This window comes from Dreissena polymorpha, chromosome 7 (assembly GCF_020536995.1).
Source record: "Dreissena polymorpha isolate Duluth1 chromosome 7, UMN_Dpol_1.0, whole genome shotgun sequence".
Lineage (NCBI taxonomy): Eukaryota > Metazoa > Mollusca > Bivalvia > Myida > Dreissenidae > Dreissena > Dreissena polymorpha.
Genome location: NC_068361.1, coordinates 79,405,782 through 79,422,657, shown reverse-complemented (window position 1 = coordinate 79,422,657; position 16,876 = coordinate 79,405,782). Strand labels below are relative to the sequence as shown.

The window sequence follows — 16,876 nt, the reverse complement described above, 5'->3', positions numbered from 1 at the left end:
ATAATTCCCAAATTTGCCACTTTTATCAATTAAAGCAATCCCAATTTTTCCAGACTCCTTTTTCCTGAACATGCACTTTTTTACAATTTTAATTCTGTTGTTAAATACAGATAAACTGCTTTCCACTTATGTCGTCAGCTAGGTACCACTTGTCATTGCTTGTTTCGCCATTTTAAACCTAGGACAAGCTCTAAGTGGCGGGCGGCAGTGCTGATCAGGCACTACCCATTAGTGGATGGCTTCCAGCTACTGGCGTTCCTCCTTACCCACAGCCAGCTGGAGCTTCTTTCTGCTGCCTGTGATACCTTCTTCTTTGGTCAGCTTTCTCGCCTGTCCTACTATGCCCATATCCTGGAACATCTTTACCAGCGATAGTGCAGGAAACCCTCTTAAACCACTTCAATCGGGTAGTTTCATGCTCTCCACCCGGCCTCTCTACATTCCTGGACGAGATCTTCGTACTTCGCCTTCTTTCTCTCATGAGCCTGAGTACATCTTTCTTCCCATGGTACAGTCAACTCTACCAGAATGATCTTCTGTTACTTATAATCATTTTTATAATGCTTAATTTTTCCCAATTTCATGGTTTATCGCACTATTTTTCCCAATTTCATGGTTTATCGCGCTAATTTTCCCAATTCAAATGGCACAGGCTGTAACAAATATTACCATATAAAACATATTAATACGTCTGATTTTGTAGCTATAGTTTCCGTTATTCTGTGAAAGCCTTCTTATTATTATGACATTAAAAAAAATAAATATATATTGACACGTTTAAAAGCGCCTTCATTTTGCTTCAGTGGACACGCACCAAAGCCCAACCATGGAAACATGCGCTACCACAGTTTACAGTGCAAACAAAGATGCGTTTGAATCGAAAAGCACCAGCTCCTCTACGGAATGCAAATTTAGAGGAGACTTCTTTGGAAACATTCAACCTCACCGTCTTGTATACAGATTTAAAGCGTCGTTTAGAGTTGATATGACTTCATTTGGAGAAAATCCTCCACATATACAGGAATTTTACTTTGGGGTGACAGATGCCAGTGTAACGATGCTAAAGAGAAACATTCACGGTAAAGGAATCAATAGTTTACATTTATATAATGGGGATACAATTAATTAACTGTATGTTTTCGATTCACATGGTGATAAAGAAGTTATTTAAAGATATAGTTTACTTTTAGAAAGTACCAACTGTCCATTGTAAATACTTGTTGTGTAGTTAACATTAATTAAATATGCATTAACTTCTAGTTTGCGATACAATATGTAAAATAGGTAAGTCCGTTAAATCTTTTAATTTCGATCAAGGGATGGACAAAAAAGTTCATACCGAACACTTATTAACTGACAACAACAAGAGTCTGGATGCCAAGGACTTATTCACTAAGAATGATAACATATCCATACCAAAAACCATGCTGACAGATGGAGAGATGTATGTATAAGGACTGGTAATGGCAGAAGAGCGTATATGAACACCTAATATTTTCCTAATGATGTGTAATTGTTGAATATTCCGCCATGCCCTCGACTGGCAAAACATTTAATGAAATATTGGTCATAATTAAAATCAAGTCCGTAACATGATGTGTCTCTAGTGAAAGAAAATGCAATCTATTAATTCAAAATAAAATATACATTTGTTCGAATTATTCAAAATATGTTAAATCATAGGTAACGTTTATTGTTGATTGTTATAGTTTGTTTTAGTATACGACGGAAACAAATGTGGTAACTTTTATTGTTATTTTTGATAGGTTGTGTTTTGTCTACGAAGCCAACAGTGGTGGATACCTGAAGAGCAAGAATAAGTTCACTTACCCGCACGTTATTAGTTCAGCAAAACCTTACATGAAACGAACTTCTTCAAAAAGTATTTGTTACAAATATGATACAACAGACCCTAGTCATTGTGCAGAGCAAAATACATGTTCTACGGAACCTTTGACGTTATCTGAAAGAATTACGAGGAATCCACACGTGCACGTAACATTTACTGGCTGGACAGATCCATTCCCAAGTGGAGGAAATCAAAACCATTCCTCTGGAATTGAGTCATTTGAGGTTTATGTGAATGAAATTGTTCCACCGAACGGCACACTTAGCTCCCTTGTTCTTAGTAAGAAAGTGAACCAAGCCGTTTCTTCTGTTAGTCTGAATCTTACATCTAATAAACCAAAATTGTATTGCATAACATTAGAAACAAAGGACTTTGCTAATAATGTTCGACATGCCAGACGATTTGTGCTCTACGACAACCAATCGTTCTTAAACACATCTTCTGATAATTTGTTTAAAATAACCAGCGCTTCGAACGCTGAACATTACATATGGCAAACCCATCACAAAGATCTATGTGTGGTTTGGAAAGAATATTTCTACAATAAATTTTATCTGGAAAACAAAGTTCTTAACCCAATAAAACCAAACAGTTTGATTCCAGTCGATAGTATTTATGAACAAAATAAAGGGATTTTGCCTGTAAGTGGTACGCCTAATATCGACGGAATTGTGGGGTTTGTTTTTCACTGGACACGGAAAAGACAGTTTCATGTTAATATTACCGGTTCAGAAACTGTACCAGTATTTCAGAATCAACAGTTTTGTAAAGCATTGGACATGGAAGATGGCGATACTTTCTATATACAGGTGGAGGCTATAGACATAGCAAATAACAGGCTAGGTAGTAACAGGACATTATTTATTGATAGAACCGCCCCTCAAATTGTGAATATTGGTCTCCTGAAAAACGGAGTAATGCAATTATTTGTCCACGATACAACGGATCTTTCACGCATGACTTTGTATTTTGAAACCTACGATTCACACAGTGGAATCAGGAATGTAAAATGGACGGTCGGTATCGTCGACACTAGAGTTGAATTAGGAAGTGGGGTGTTAGCTGCCAATAATGTCAAGGAGGTAACGTGCTTAACTACCCCTACATTTTTGTCTTTTCTCTGTTATATTAAAACATGTAAACAACATGTATTATTTTTTAATGAATAATTATGTTAAATGTACGAATCAAATATTTATATTTACAGAGTTATTCGTGCGAATCAGGAGTCGACACATGTTACTGTCCCATAATAGGCAAATGCGAGTACTCCAACTACACACTTGACTTGAATAAACTGCAATCACTTGGCACCCACGTAGGAAACCACAATCGTAACTATTACTTCACTTTGACGGCTACTAACAACGCGGGTTTATCATCCACGGAACACATTGATATATTAGTTGATGATTCACCGCCTGAACGTGGGATTGTATTGGAAGGTAAACTCTAACAAAGTTTTTGCCATGTTGACAATTTGCTTGTTTGTCATTAAAATTACTTTATCTCGATTAGTTGTTGATTGATATGTTACAGGACCAGTGGATGGCAATGATATTGACTACACCAGTGAAAATAGTTTCATCGTGCATTGGTTTGGCTTTATTGACCACGAAAGTGACATTAAGATGTACCGCATTGCAATTGCGAACTCATGTCTCTCAACAGATGATCTTGAAAGTCCACATCAAGACATTATTTTGCAATACAAAGAACTTCCTTCAACGGAGCAGTCAGTAGTTATGAATTACAATAATACGGGGAAAGTGTTTACTACTGTTGTAGCCTACAATTATGCAATGGAACCATCGAAAGCTGTTTGTTCCGATGGCATACTTAGAGATACAACTCCACCTAAACTAAAAAATATCAGAGTGTCACATGCAAAATGGCGTGAAACATTGTTTTGTGATGGCGCGACCACTTTTTTGCTCACATCAAACATGGAAAAAATTATATTGACAATTAAATATCCGGACTTTCAACGAACATGTTTCCAAATCAATCAGTCGATGAATGAATGCAATCAAATGATACAATCACTTCCTACCAGAATTATGGAGAATGACGATGCAATTCCTGAAATTCTATTGAATACTATACCTATATACACCACCAAAGAATTTGCATTTATACCATCTGATCATATCCATATTGACTGGGAGATAGACGATGGCAAATCACAAATAGATGATTTTTATATTGGAATAGCCCGCTACGAAAATGATGTACCTTGTGTTCCGACGCTTTTAGATTATAAACCAACTCACAGAAATACACGTTTTTCATTTCATCATGCGGGAATTGGGTCAAATGAACCATTTTATATATTGCTGAAAGCTGTGAACAAAGCTAATTTACAAAGTACCACTGCTATCGGACCATTTTTAATAGATGATACCCCGCCTGAGTACAACAACATTCCTGTTGTGGAAATTAAGGGCATGTCCATATATATTTCCTGGTCGAAAGATACATTTTATGACGCGGAACAAAGATCAAATATACAGACGATCTATTTCCAGTTTGGTAAGTAAAGTTAATATAATGTAACATATATTAAAGGCCGTTTACACGATGATTGAACCGTCTTAATACATAACCTGGTAATTATGCATTAAAATATGCATGAATTATAATCTAAAATATCCCTTTTTGCAAAACATTTCGTAATTATGCCATGAAATATGATATATTTTAAGGACATGACGACGTTATGGTGACTGAACTGTTGGAATGGACGTTAACTCATTCAAAGAAATGCGTCAGCGGAGACTTCTGTTTCTCATATCCATTGAGCAATTTACAACACGCTGACACAGCGCAAGGTTTATTATTTTATGCAAATGTGTACATATACAACATTGTCGGACATTTTAAAGAATTACGAACGCCAGTTTTTCGTCTTCCAACTATGTATCCACCGGGAAAAGGTCACGTACTCGACATTGATCCGGATCATGTCGATAAAATCCCAAATGAAGACGTTGCAATCCATTTTACAGCGAACAAAATGTGTGCAACTTGGAAAGGATTTTATCATCATGAAAACATTTCGTACGAAATTGGTATCGGATCTAAGTTTACAAGTGCTGATATAGTTGGTTTTGCTGCTACTACAAATTTATCTTGTGCATGTATTTATTCTGAGAAAATATTGCCAGACACTTTGTATTATTTTCTTGTTAAAGCATCTTCCAGTGGAGGATCACTGAGCTCAAATTCAAATGGTGTACTTATTATAGACTATTCATTAAATAGATATAACATAAAACATGAACTAAGCAATTTCCCTTGTCATGACTTAAATTACACTACAACATATTTTAACGGCCAAAGTAAAGTTTGTCTGGTACCTAGAATCTCTGTTGGGCGTTCGTTTACAGTTCGTTTACAAAATACGGATATTCTATCAACGTCATTTGAAGTTCCAGGGAAGATACATGTTATTGACAGGCGAAACAATGAGACACATGTGTCCTTTGTAACGTTTGTAGAAAACCCATGCTTGACCGTCTTTCATTCCTCATTAACGATGTATGTATCAGCTTTCGAACCGTATATTACTGGGAACTTTATCAATTGGGATGATGTTATTCGTCTTCGATATGAACTTCCAGATGTGATAACACCCTTTCAAGGATATGTTCAATATTCTGTAATTGAGCGACAATGTCCTGAAAATTACAACATCAGTTGCAATGAACAAACTCGCCCCTTTCAAACATTAACGAACACAACTCTTAATAACATAAAGAAAAATCATCAGTACAGATCAGCAATCCGGATTTGCAACCAACAGCGATGTTCAAGTACTATACAGTCTGAATCGGTTGAAGCTGTCTTTGACATTCCATTTGGAGAAATTGATATAGCTCAAATACAGGAATACATACCTTTAAAAGGCTTTAACATTACTGCAAGATGGAAACAGTTTAGGGCGAGAAGTGGAATCGCTCTTTACATCTGGTTTATCAGCGACGACATGGACTGCTTAAAACACATCACCAACATGAGCTTCATGTCTTTTGATGAATACAGTCTGGACATAATAAATGTAAGTGGTTTTATTTTCAAAATAATCTTAACAGTTTAATCTTGTATCCCACTAATGTTTCCATAACTGGTTATCATCAATATCATGGCTAAACCTGTCCATATTTTGCAGATCGTCTTAACAATAGAGTTACCAGTTTATAAATTTCGATCATTGTTTTTCTGCGTAAGAGCATACTCCAACGTTGGGCGAATGTTCATTGCATCAAAAGCGTTTACACAGACCAATGAACCAATCAGCGATGTTGTCTATGATTTCGACATAACAAGAGAATCGTGGATTACAGTTAAAAAGGTATTTATGTAGGTGTCGTTAGGTCATGAACAAATGTGCATTTAAATATCGATATGTTATATGCTTAAAAAATTCTACATCTACAAATGCACGCCTCACTTGATAAAACCTGTTTTAACTGTTTTAGTTGCTCGAAAGCTACAATCTCGGAAGTCGGTTTTCCTTCCTTCATGATGAGGAAGTAACATTTGGACACTCCAATTCAACAATTGTCGGCGCCATTTCTTATGGAAATAAAAGATCCATTAACTGGTATCTTATGACGGAAAAGCGAATGCCAAAGTCTGAATGTACACTTGATATATCGTGTGTTGCGACAGAGACGAATAATGATAACTATGTGCTCTTTAGCAAGGAGGTTATTCACGAAAACACATATTACTTCATTTGTGCAAACGTGGAAAGAATTAACGTAACGTTTGAATATTCTGTAGAATATTTGCAACCAATAAGCACATGTAGCAACGGGTTTGTTATTGACACAATTCCACCATCCACAGGATGTGTACTTGTCACAAGTTCCAGTGGATACATAACTGGCAACGTAGTAGATCTTTCTTGGAATGGATTCAAGGATAATGTTGACGCTAAGTATTTTGGATACCCATCAGATATTCCGTCTTATGCTTATCAAATAGGTGAGCTAGTCGTTTCTTCGAACATAATACTACCATGGATCAAATAAAATATAGTTATAATATGGCCATATCAAATGTAGAAATAATGAAGCTCAATTATCATTATTGGTAGAAATATTCGTGTTTCCGTCCGTCTTTTGTGTGTATCATTCTTGTCATGAAATTGAAACAGTCGATGCAAAACTATTTATAACTTGCCACCGATAACTAGTTACATCTTGTTGATAGGGACTAGAAAAGGCACTGGAGACATACAACCTTTTAGGGAAGCTGGAATGTATGAACACATTTCGTACAAATTGAACGACAAGTGTCAAGATGGAATGGCATTGTTTTTTACAGTTAAAGGTACATTCCTATGCTATTCATAGCGTTTTCTCGTGTACCTTCGTGTTCTATTAAATATGTTAACCTGAACAATTTAAAATGTCTTAAGGCTTGCTTCAAAGATAGACACGCCTTGTAATGTCTTGTAAATTTGTTTATTTATTATTATGTTATTACAGCGTTTGATAATTCTGGACTTTCATCTCTATCAACATCTGAGGAGGTTATAATTGATAGATCGCCACCTTCCGTTGGAAGAGTCATTATAGAGCGAGATGACAGACCTATTGTGTATGTTACATCCGATTTGTTTAATGCGATTGTTCATGGATTCGAAGATGTTCACAGCGGCATCAAGAACTTTGAAATCAGCATCGGTTCCAAATCTGACATTGAAGATATTGCACAGAATATCGTGTTTCAAAACCATGCTGTCAACATTGACGGAACTAGTCTGTTTATTGATGGTCATGTGTACTTTCTTTTTGCTAAAGTAAGTAAAGAATTCCGTTATTATTAGGTAATACAAACTTAAGAACCATCTGATGGTATAGGCCTATTTATGATATTTTATGTACTTTAAGCAGCATACTGTTAAAAAGAAGAATCTAAACGTATTAATTCTGCATTTATTTGGACATTTCACATTACGCTTCGTATAGCGGCCTTTGAAAGACTTAATATGGCGCTTTGAGGTGACTGTCTTTTAATCTCAACCTATTTGCTTAAGGCTGTCAATAGGGCCGGATTACAATCATTACCAGCGGTTGCAACATTTGTCGTCGATCGAACACCACCCGAAGGCGGGTACGTTTTTGATGGCCACTGGAATCAATCAGTAAGTTCATCAAATGTATTATTACTCCAAATAACATGTAGTTGCAAACAACACGGCAAACGAAATAAGAATATTCAATATGTTTGTTACAATTTTCTGTGTACATCCAACACGATATTTGTCGCGATATTTGGTTAAACGGGTATATACGATTTTTTTATATGTGTTTAATTGTAATATATTGATAAAATATGTTACAATAACACAAAATAAGCAAGAAAAATTATACATTAAAGCTGAATTTCATAAAATGCAGCAAAGACAAATTAGCGCCCCGAGCCGATAGTGACGTACATATTTTCCTACAATAACCGAAGCATTCGTCTTTGTATTATAAACCGTTAAACTACGAGGGGTGTTCCAGAAGTTCGTGCATTTTCGCTATAACTTATTAGTTTGCTGGTAAAAGTGAATGGAATTTACATATTATACAGACCAATTATCACGGACTTTATATATAAGCTAAAAATGCATGAATTCCATAAAGCGCGTTTGAAACGCGTTGCCATAGAGACCTCAGTAACGACATGCGGCGCACTCGTGTATTTTATTATAAGTATGAGCGTTACGCGAATTTAAATTTGGTTTAAATGTCGTTGATAAACAGAATTTACGGCCAATTTCACGTTACAGCGCCTAAGTCCTCCTTACAGCCCGGATTTTGCCCCTATGGACTTCCGCGTCTTCCCGGAAGTTAAATCACAGTTGCGCGGTATTCGCTTTGCAAGTAAACAGGAACTTACAGTTGCAGCAAAGCGAATCGTGTCGTCTTTTGACGCTTACTGGTATAGAGACACTTTTGACAAGTGGATTTCCCGACACATAAAGTGCATTCGCGTTGGAGGTGATTATGTGGAAAGATTTGACAGTTGTTAACTTCATAACGTCATTGGCGTTGAACAGAAACGTTACACGTGCGTCGGTGTGCGCATTTTGCACATGTTTGAATCTCTGATATATATTTATTGTTTTATGTATTTCCATGATATTTTGAGAGTATATTTGGAAAGGACCAAATATTCTTCACATGCTATTTGTTTGTCCATTTATGTTACCAAATGAAAGTTATAGCGAAAATCCACGAACTTCTGGAACACCCCTCGTAAGTTTAGATGCACATCGTACATGTATGGTATACATGCTGGCGAATTCGGCTGTACAGCCGTTTTCAATTTCAGAATTAAATATCTGGCTTATTTCGCATTTTTCAACACATGTTCTTCTTAACGTTTATTTTAATTTATATTGAAATATATATATAATAAGTTTTTTACACAGTTTATATAAATTCATAAATATTTGACAAAATCGTATGTACCCGCTTTAAAAAAGCAAATTAAATACTTTGTTATCGCAACTTCAAGCGGGACAAACTATTGAGCAAAATCAACTTATGTGTGTTAATATATTTTTTAGGCATTTAACGTTGCCTAAACTTTGCATTATAAGTTTCGAAATATATATATGTTTCAGACTGACGTCGACTTCCAAATAAATATGCACAAGCTTAATTGTCATTGGACTGGATTCGCCGACATTCAATCGAGCATAAGTCACTACATGGTTGGCCTTGGTACACATCTTGGAGACGACGATGTTGAACCAATGTTGCATGTCGGTCTGCAAAACGGTATTATAAATTTTTATAGGATCACGAAATAGACATATATCTGGTGTTAATAAGATCAATAGAATCGCGTATATTCCTTTATCGTACCATTCTTGTTAAAAAACATCGTTTCAAATTTAAGTTGCACTTATTACGTTCTTTTCTACAGATCACAGCTGGAATTCGTCCTTCAGCGCTGGCCAAATATACTACTGTTCTGTGACGGTTTGTAATAAGGCTGGACTCTGTATATCAAAAGCTTCCGATGGAATACTGCTTGATAACTCACCACCTATTGCTGGCGTTGTTAGAGTTGGCTCGATTGAAAATCACTTGAACTTTCAGTCACAAAGGCATGTTATATGTGATTTTGTTCATTTAGCGCGTCTCTATGTCGACACATATCTCCTAATGTATTATTCAATATAATAAGGATAGTATTTTCAAGATAATCAAGACTGCATTTTTATATAAAAAGTTATGTTAATCATGATCTTAGATGGACAATTTTCGTTAACAGCACTGCTGCCCACATTTATTGGGCAGGATTTGAAGATCCCCAATCTGGCATTCATCACTTTGAAGTTTGTCTTGGTACCGGTCGTGAATTATGTGACCTTGTCCCGTATTTCAACACTCTCCTTCATTCAAACATCATCAAAACGGGAATAAACTTACCGATAAATCGCAGGCTGTACGCATCCGTAATAGCGTTTAATTATGTCGGTTTGAGCGTCACTAGATCGTCTGATTATTTCATAATTGATACAACTAAGCCTGCTGTAATAATGGCACCGTCATTTGTGTACGACAATACAATAATGACGAAACATCAACATACTTCAGCAGTCAGTTTTGAAAGATCAAAACTTCACGTTGCTTGGAAATTTGAAGACAGGGAAAGCAACGTTGTTCAACATATTCTAACGTTGAAAACACATCACGAGGGCCATACTCCGCTAGAAAACATAAAGCTAGGACAATATGATTCTTTTGCGATTACATTTGATAATAACAATTTGCTACACAATGGTGACCGATACTGGGTCGTAGTAACATGTTGTAATGCTGCAGGGTTATGTACATCTGCGAACTCATCCGACATTTTGATAGATTCTACCCCTCCACATGCAGGTGGCTTTCTGGCAACGATGAATTGGAACAACATGAGAACTTCTGGTGATGCTTTATCCAATATTTCGTTGTCATGGTATGGCTTTTTAGATCAAGAATCTGGTATCGAGAAATATTACATCTCTGCCAGTAGTTCATTCTCTGGCAATGAACTTACAAAAGGTGTGTTGACATTTCGACCAAATAATTCGCAGGAACGTATGCATTTCTTAATTGGCAAGTATATTTACCCCAATGACATACTGTTCTTAACAATATGGGCTCAAAACTTCGCAGGTTTGAATAGTTCTGCAGCTAAAGTTACTGTAATTGCTACATCTGAAACTCAGACAAGCATTATTTCTGACCAGTGGGGAGTCTTAAGCATAGAGAAACATTCCTGCGATATCCATTATTGCGACTCAACCTGCACGTGTGGTTTGTTTAATAAACCATGCACAGATGCAGTATCTTACAAGTGTTTCGCTAACTCTACCATTGACACAAATATCTATGTTTCATTCCTAAGTGAAGATGAAATAATTGATTCTTCATCCTGCTTAACTGTGGAATGGAACTTAACGGACATTTACTCCTACACATTGATAGAGCGATTTGAGTGGTCTGTTGGAATAACAGATTCTTCAATCGGATACGGCATATTTGATTTAAAAATAGAAGAGCCTTGGTTAGATGTCGGATTAAATACAAGAGGTGTGTATTGCCTTCAGAATGGGAAAAATCTTGTTCACGGTGAACATTATACAGCTTATGTTAAAGCATGGTTTGAGAGTGACACATACAAAATTTATTCGTCTACCTCTATTGTTGTCGACCACACTCCACCGTCATTGAGGAGAGGTTACTCAGTGAAGGATTCGACATCGGACTGTGCCAAAGACTTGGACTTCATCGATTGGACAGATACAATAACCGCCTGTTGGGAAGATGTTTTCCGTGAACAACAAGGAGAGATTATAGAATATTATGTTTCGATGGGTACCGTTATAAATGGTAATATACTTTTGAAAATTTTCTATTTTAATTTTTTAATATAAAGGAGTAAAACTAATTTGCAATTGTTTGTTTGCAGTGACGTCATAGGAATTATGTTATGTTCGTTTGTAACTATGGTCATTTATACAAAATAATTTGTTGATTTCTCCCATTTTTTTATTTTTAATGTGAATGTCTTCCTTGGTTAATGTATTTGTGCTTTGAGTGTTTAACATGTTTTATATTTTGAGATGTTTAAATTCTGTTTATTTGTTTTGGCAGGTAGTGACGTTTTCAACAACACGTCCGTTGGACTGTACCAAAACTATACTTTTTCGGATTTGGAACTGCATTCAGGAACGCGTTATTATATCACAGTGACTGCGATAAATAATATCCATCGCAAAAAAACAGCTCATTCTGACGGCTTCGTTGTAGACACTGATTACCCTGTAGAAGGGATTGTATTTAACACAAAGCATCAAGTTGACGAACATTTCCAATCAAACAGTGAAACGTTAAGTATTTCCTGGCATGGATTTATCGACCACTCTTCTGGAGTGAAGTCATACCATGTCGCGCTAATCGACGTCGAGACCATGAAAGCACATGTCAACTTTATTAATGGTGCGTTGAAAACAACGCACACGTTTCAGAATGCATCTCTTTCCAATGGACATAAATATATTGGGCTTGTAAAGGCTGAGGATGCGGCTGGTCATTTTAGCAAGATCATACAAAGTACTCCAAAGCATATTGATCTTTCACCGCCCATGGGGTATACATGCGCTCAGTACCGTCCGCTTTATAACAAGAATTTAACAATCTCTCAATATACAACAACGGAATTCAGTTCAACGTTTTCGAAGCAATGGCCCTACGCAATTAGAGGACTCATATTAAATGACAATACAGAGGTAGCTGTCCGAATTGGAAGACTGAACAGTGCACTGGTTCTTGTAAAGAATCATAATGGAACGTATGGATTCAAATATGAATTCACATTACCGACGGATATGAAAGAACATATATACATTGACTTTGATATCAAAAGCATTGATACGAATATTTTCGTCGGGGTATATGAATGTATGAATATGACAGAGACGGTAAAAGGAGTAGTTGATGTTTCTCAAGTTAGCAAATCGACGTTTATTGTTTCCGTAAACGTCTTTGATCCAGATAGTGGAATTAAAAAGGTAAACTATTAATGTTTCTTATGGTTCCTACTTACGTTTGATATCATTACATTCTTTAGTGTAAACTCTCCAAAACCAGATGAATATATTGGCAATTAAATATATTTTTCGCTTTATCTTTAAATTGTGTGTCAGCGTTAATGTATTCTTATATACTATGTTTATAAATGCATTTATCGATTTTATTTATATTTAAGATAACACTCGGGGCGGGAACTTCAACCGGATCGTTTCAATTACGTTCACTGAATGTTGCTCATTGCATAAATGACGAGGAATTGAATCTTCAAGTCGAACATGGTACACCCGTACACGTGACGGCTATTGTAGAAAATTATGCTGGGCTTAAGTCTGTATTCCATTCGTCTCCTATTGTTGTTGATATAACTCCTCCAGAAATATCAAACGTGCTTTTCAACATAGTAACTCATATGAATAGTGCGAACACATCAGCACTCACAAGCATAATAACCGGACATTGGAACGTCATCGACAATGAAACTGACATCAAACAGTGTTCGGTTGGAATAGGTATAAATACTGTAGACATGTTCTTACAGACACCGAATATATATATATATATATATATTACATACGAATGTAAAAAGCACAACGTCCGTAAGGAAATAGATTTTATTAAAATTGTGTAGTCTTTTTGATATAAACAAAATAATTCCCTTACAAGTAACTTTCATGATAATTTTCAGGAAGAAGTCCAGACGGGTTCCCTAAAATTTTGCCCTATACCCATGTAAAAGATACAACGATCACATTTCATTTACATTCGCGTGTCCACGGTGAAGTTGTTTATTGTGTACTGAAATGTGTTAATAACGTCCAACTGGAGACAATTACAGCGTCAGATGCTCTAATTGTTGCTTACGAGAAGCCCAACATTGATTATGCAGAGGTGCATTTTATTGCTGAAGCTATAGCAGCTGTGCCTATTTCCGACCTTCCCAACAAGTTTCGTACAATCTCCTATAGTGAAATGTATCCTTCAAGAGAACAGATCTTTGTCCAGAGCAATTTGACTGCTTTGAAAGTCGAATGGACTGGACTTTTGGATGCTGCAGGTCTTAACAACTACGAATACCGCGTGATGACCCCAGAAGGAGTTACACTTAATTGGACTGATTGTGGCAATTACACATTTGTCGATATCACTGGTTTGAACTTAAAACCAGAAGCGATTTACGCTGTTCAAATCAAAGCTTACAATGTAGCCAACATCACAAGCGATGGAATTCAAACATTTACATTCCTCAAAGGGAGAGCACCACAGCTTACTGGTAATGCTTTTTGTACTAATTCCTTGCCGTAATATGTTTAATTCAAGTTTATATGTGGTCCGGCAAGCATTTTACTATGTCCGTAAATTTATAAACAATACATGACGTGTTTAAAAATGCATTGATATATTACATGATTGTATTGTTTATTTAAGGCAAGGACGCTCGTATTGACTTTCACGATGACAACATCATGTTAGACTGGAGCGAAGTGTTTGAAGAACATTTTCTGATTTCGCGTTTGATTACATATGACGTCATTGTTGGAACACGTGCGAGTTACAACGATGTAATCGACTTGTCTGAAAGGAAACACACTAACATATCGTTTCCTAAACCAAACTCCTCTATTATTAATTCGAGCCCCAATGAAATATTTGTTTCAATCATATGTTGGGAACCGACTGGTCAGTTTGGAACATATCAACATAGCTTCAAATTGGATAATAACTAATATGTCACGGGAACATCAATCAGATTTCACATAAACGCTTTTGTCGTTTATGTGTACGTGTTTCCATAGTCTCGATTAAGGTAACCTTAATAATGACTAAACGGATGCTTGGAGGTAATTATCTGTTAGATATTTAAAGTGTTAAATGTGTCCATGTACTTTAAATGGATGTATAGATTGAATGATTTGTTTACAAGTTTCGTTCCAACTAAAATTAAGTGATATTATCTGGTATTTGTCTACTATATTTTAATATGCTAGTTTTGTAAATTTTAAGGAGAATGCTTATAATAATGCCAATATTATTTTTCATATGTTACTCAAGAGTATCTACTTAGATATGATCGCATGTTTCTATTTTTTTTCATATGTTACTCAAGAGTATCAACTTAGATATGAACGCATGTTTCTATTATTTTTCATATGTTATTCAAGAGTATCTACTTAGATATGATCGCATGTTTCTATTATTTTTCATATGTTACTCAAGAGTATCTACTTAGATATGATCGCATGTTTCTTTATAATACAGATAATGAATAACAGCTTTAATAAAACTACACGTATACAAAATAGTTTACAATTATTATTTTTATAAATATGTTTGTTTGTTAATTCAAGATGTTTTGTTACAGTTTAGAAAATAATTATCATAACATTCACTCAAGTTTTGTTGTTGTATGAATATTCATGTCGAACTAATACAACATGTTTATATAAACGCTTTATTTGGTTTCAAGTGACCTGGGTTTCATTTCCCTCTGCATTTGTAGCCGCTTTGTATCAATCTTAACTAATATATTACAAACGTAGTGCATTTAATGTAATAAATATATTCCACTTTATAGTTATACAGTAATAATGACCACTGACTCCCATTCTATTTTGTTTATTCGCTTAAGTTTGTTAATGCTTATGTATGCCTCATACTGACATGATGTTTTGATTTTTCGAATTAATTGTTTCTTCATTTAAATATAGCTATAAAGCAAAATCAATGTTTGTTTCTGTTTAATATATCGTGCATAAACCCAAAATAATGTATGGTTTATTGCAGTCGGGTCAATTACCATAACCCGAACAAACAATGCAAATAAAAGTCATACAGATGAAGAATTAAAGAACTTGTGAATTATCAGTCTCATTTGAAAATGTGGATAATGACTGTAAAGTATGCTCAATATTTTTTTTTAATTTCTTTTCTTACGGACTTTGACACCATACATTATGTTGTTTATTTGTATGCATAAGTTGGTTATTCGTTTTTTTAACTTCTATGTATGAACAAAAAGAACCCACTAACCTTTACGTCATTTGCTTGAACGAGGAAAGAGGAAAATAATGGTGTTTTTATTAATATTGTTTTTACCTCAATCTCATGAATTAATGAATTATTGGGATTTAAAAGTATGTTTGATCTTCACTGGATTGTATTTGAGTTCAATTAAGAAATACAAAAATAAAAGGTAGAGGGACAGGCAATTTTCGGTTGGAAAGTTTGAACGCGGGGTATTGGACGAATGACCCCGTGAAACTGTTTGCACAGTCATACCTCTAAATTTGGCAACAGTTTTGATTGTGTCCCTACGTACTATGTGATAACTGTAGAGTTAATGTTCTGTCATTCAGTCATTCAAGATTCCTTCAGTTGAAAAAGCTCATCGCCACAGTATGGGTTTTTGATTAAGATAGTCATAATGAGCATCAGCTGAAAATGGTATCAATGAACGTGCTACGCTCTTAGTAAGTTTGTCGAGCTATCCTATCGCGTCCAGTTGGTCAACAACAATACTTTGCCACACACTTTATCCCGCTTGCGACAGCGGTTCGTTCGTCGCAGCTATAAACCACACGAAGCCCGTTAATTTGATTGGTATGTGACTAACTTTAGACCAAGCCTTATTTCAACAAATCGATTTGTCGTTTAAATAACAAATACGTCTGGAAACACTTAATTAGCAGTATATAAAACTGTATTTTAATGTTCTCGTATACAATATATAGACGATATTATTAAGTGATACTCTGACTCTATGAAGAAGTACAAACATCACAAAGTATCCGTATACTATTAGCATTCTTCCATATGCTATGACATTGTAAGTTGCGACTTAATATCAATTCAACCATGAACATGTAATAAAAATTTATTTGATTTATTACACACGTTATCTTTTACAAGAATAATAGATACAACGTATTTAAAC

The 16,876-nt window shown here is 35.4% G+C and overlaps 3 protein-coding genes across 3 annotated transcripts; all 3 read left to right on the top strand.

The window, feature by feature from the left end:
• Positions 1 to 235: 235 nt before the first annotated feature.
• Positions 236 to 5,067, top strand: LOC127839859 (uncharacterized). The gene is made up of 5 exons (XM_052368250.1): positions 236 to 508; positions 3,057 to 3,294; positions 3,389 to 4,381; positions 4,555 to 4,790; positions 5,044 to 5,067. Exons 1-5 carry the CDS (start codon positions 236 to 238, stop codon positions 5,065 to 5,067), a joined length of 1,764 nt encoding a protein of 587 aa, XP_052224210.1.
• Positions 5,068 to 6,026: 959 nt separating this feature from the next.
• On the top strand, positions 6,027 to 10,132 carry LOC127839858 (uncharacterized). The gene is made up of 8 exons (XM_052368249.1): positions 6,027 to 6,203; positions 6,331 to 6,841; positions 7,070 to 7,189; positions 7,348 to 7,661; positions 7,899 to 8,006; positions 9,480 to 9,636; positions 9,785 to 9,927; positions 10,115 to 10,132. The coding sequence occupies exons 1-8, from the start codon at positions 6,102 to 6,104 to the stop codon at positions 10,130 to 10,132; spliced, it is 1,473 nt and encodes a 490-aa protein (XP_052224209.1). The 5' UTR covers positions 6,027 to 6,101.
• A 23-nt stretch (positions 10,133 to 10,155) lies between these two features.
• Positions 10,156 to 15,880, top strand: LOC127840124 (uncharacterized). Its single transcript, XM_052368593.1, has 5 exons — positions 10,156 to 11,742; positions 12,007 to 12,923; positions 13,121 to 13,454; positions 13,631 to 14,215; positions 14,371 to 15,880. Exons 1-5 carry the CDS (start codon positions 10,404 to 10,406, stop codon positions 14,667 to 14,669), a joined length of 3,474 nt encoding a protein of 1,157 aa, XP_052224553.1. The 5' UTR covers positions 10,156 to 10,403; the 3' UTR covers positions 14,670 to 15,880.
• The last annotated feature ends 996 nt before the right edge of the window (positions 15,881 to 16,876 follow it).

Excerpts from the sequence above, each read along its gene's own strand:
- LOC127840124 (XM_052368593.1), top strand. The coding sequence starts at position 10,404 with ATGGCACCGTCATTTGTGTACGACAATACAATAATGACGAAACATCAA. Across the intron at positions 11,743-12,006 it reads GATGGGTACCGTTATAAATG|GTAGTGACGTTTTCAACAAC; the intron begins GTAATATACTTT and ends TTGTTTTGGCAG. Across the intron at positions 13,455-13,630 it reads ACAGTGTTCGGTTGGAATAG|GAAGAAGTCCAGACGGGTTC; the intron begins GTATAAATACTG and ends GATAATTTTCAG.
- LOC127839858 (XM_052368249.1), top strand. The coding sequence starts at position 6,102 with ATGTTCATTGCATCAAAAGCGTTTACACAGACCAATGAACCAATCAGC. Across the intron at positions 7,662-7,898 it reads TGTACTTTCTTTTTGCTAAA|GCTGTCAATAGGGCCGGATT; the intron begins GTAAGTAAAGAA and ends TATTTGCTTAAG. Across the intron at positions 9,637-9,784 it reads GCATGTCGGTCTGCAAAACG|ATCACAGCTGGAATTCGTCC; the intron begins GTATTATAAATT and ends TCTTTTCTACAG.
- LOC127839859 (XM_052368250.1), top strand. The coding sequence starts at position 236 with ATGGCTTCCAGCTACTGGCGTTCCTCCTTACCCACAGCCAGCTGGAGC. Across the intron at positions 509-3,056 it reads AGTACATCTTTCTTCCCATG|AGTTATTCGTGCGAATCAGG; the intron begins GTACAGTCAACT and ends TTATATTTACAG. Across the intron at positions 4,382-4,554 it reads GACGATCTATTTCCAGTTTG|GACATGACGACGTTATGGTG; the intron begins GTAAGTAAAGTT and ends ATATATTTTAAG.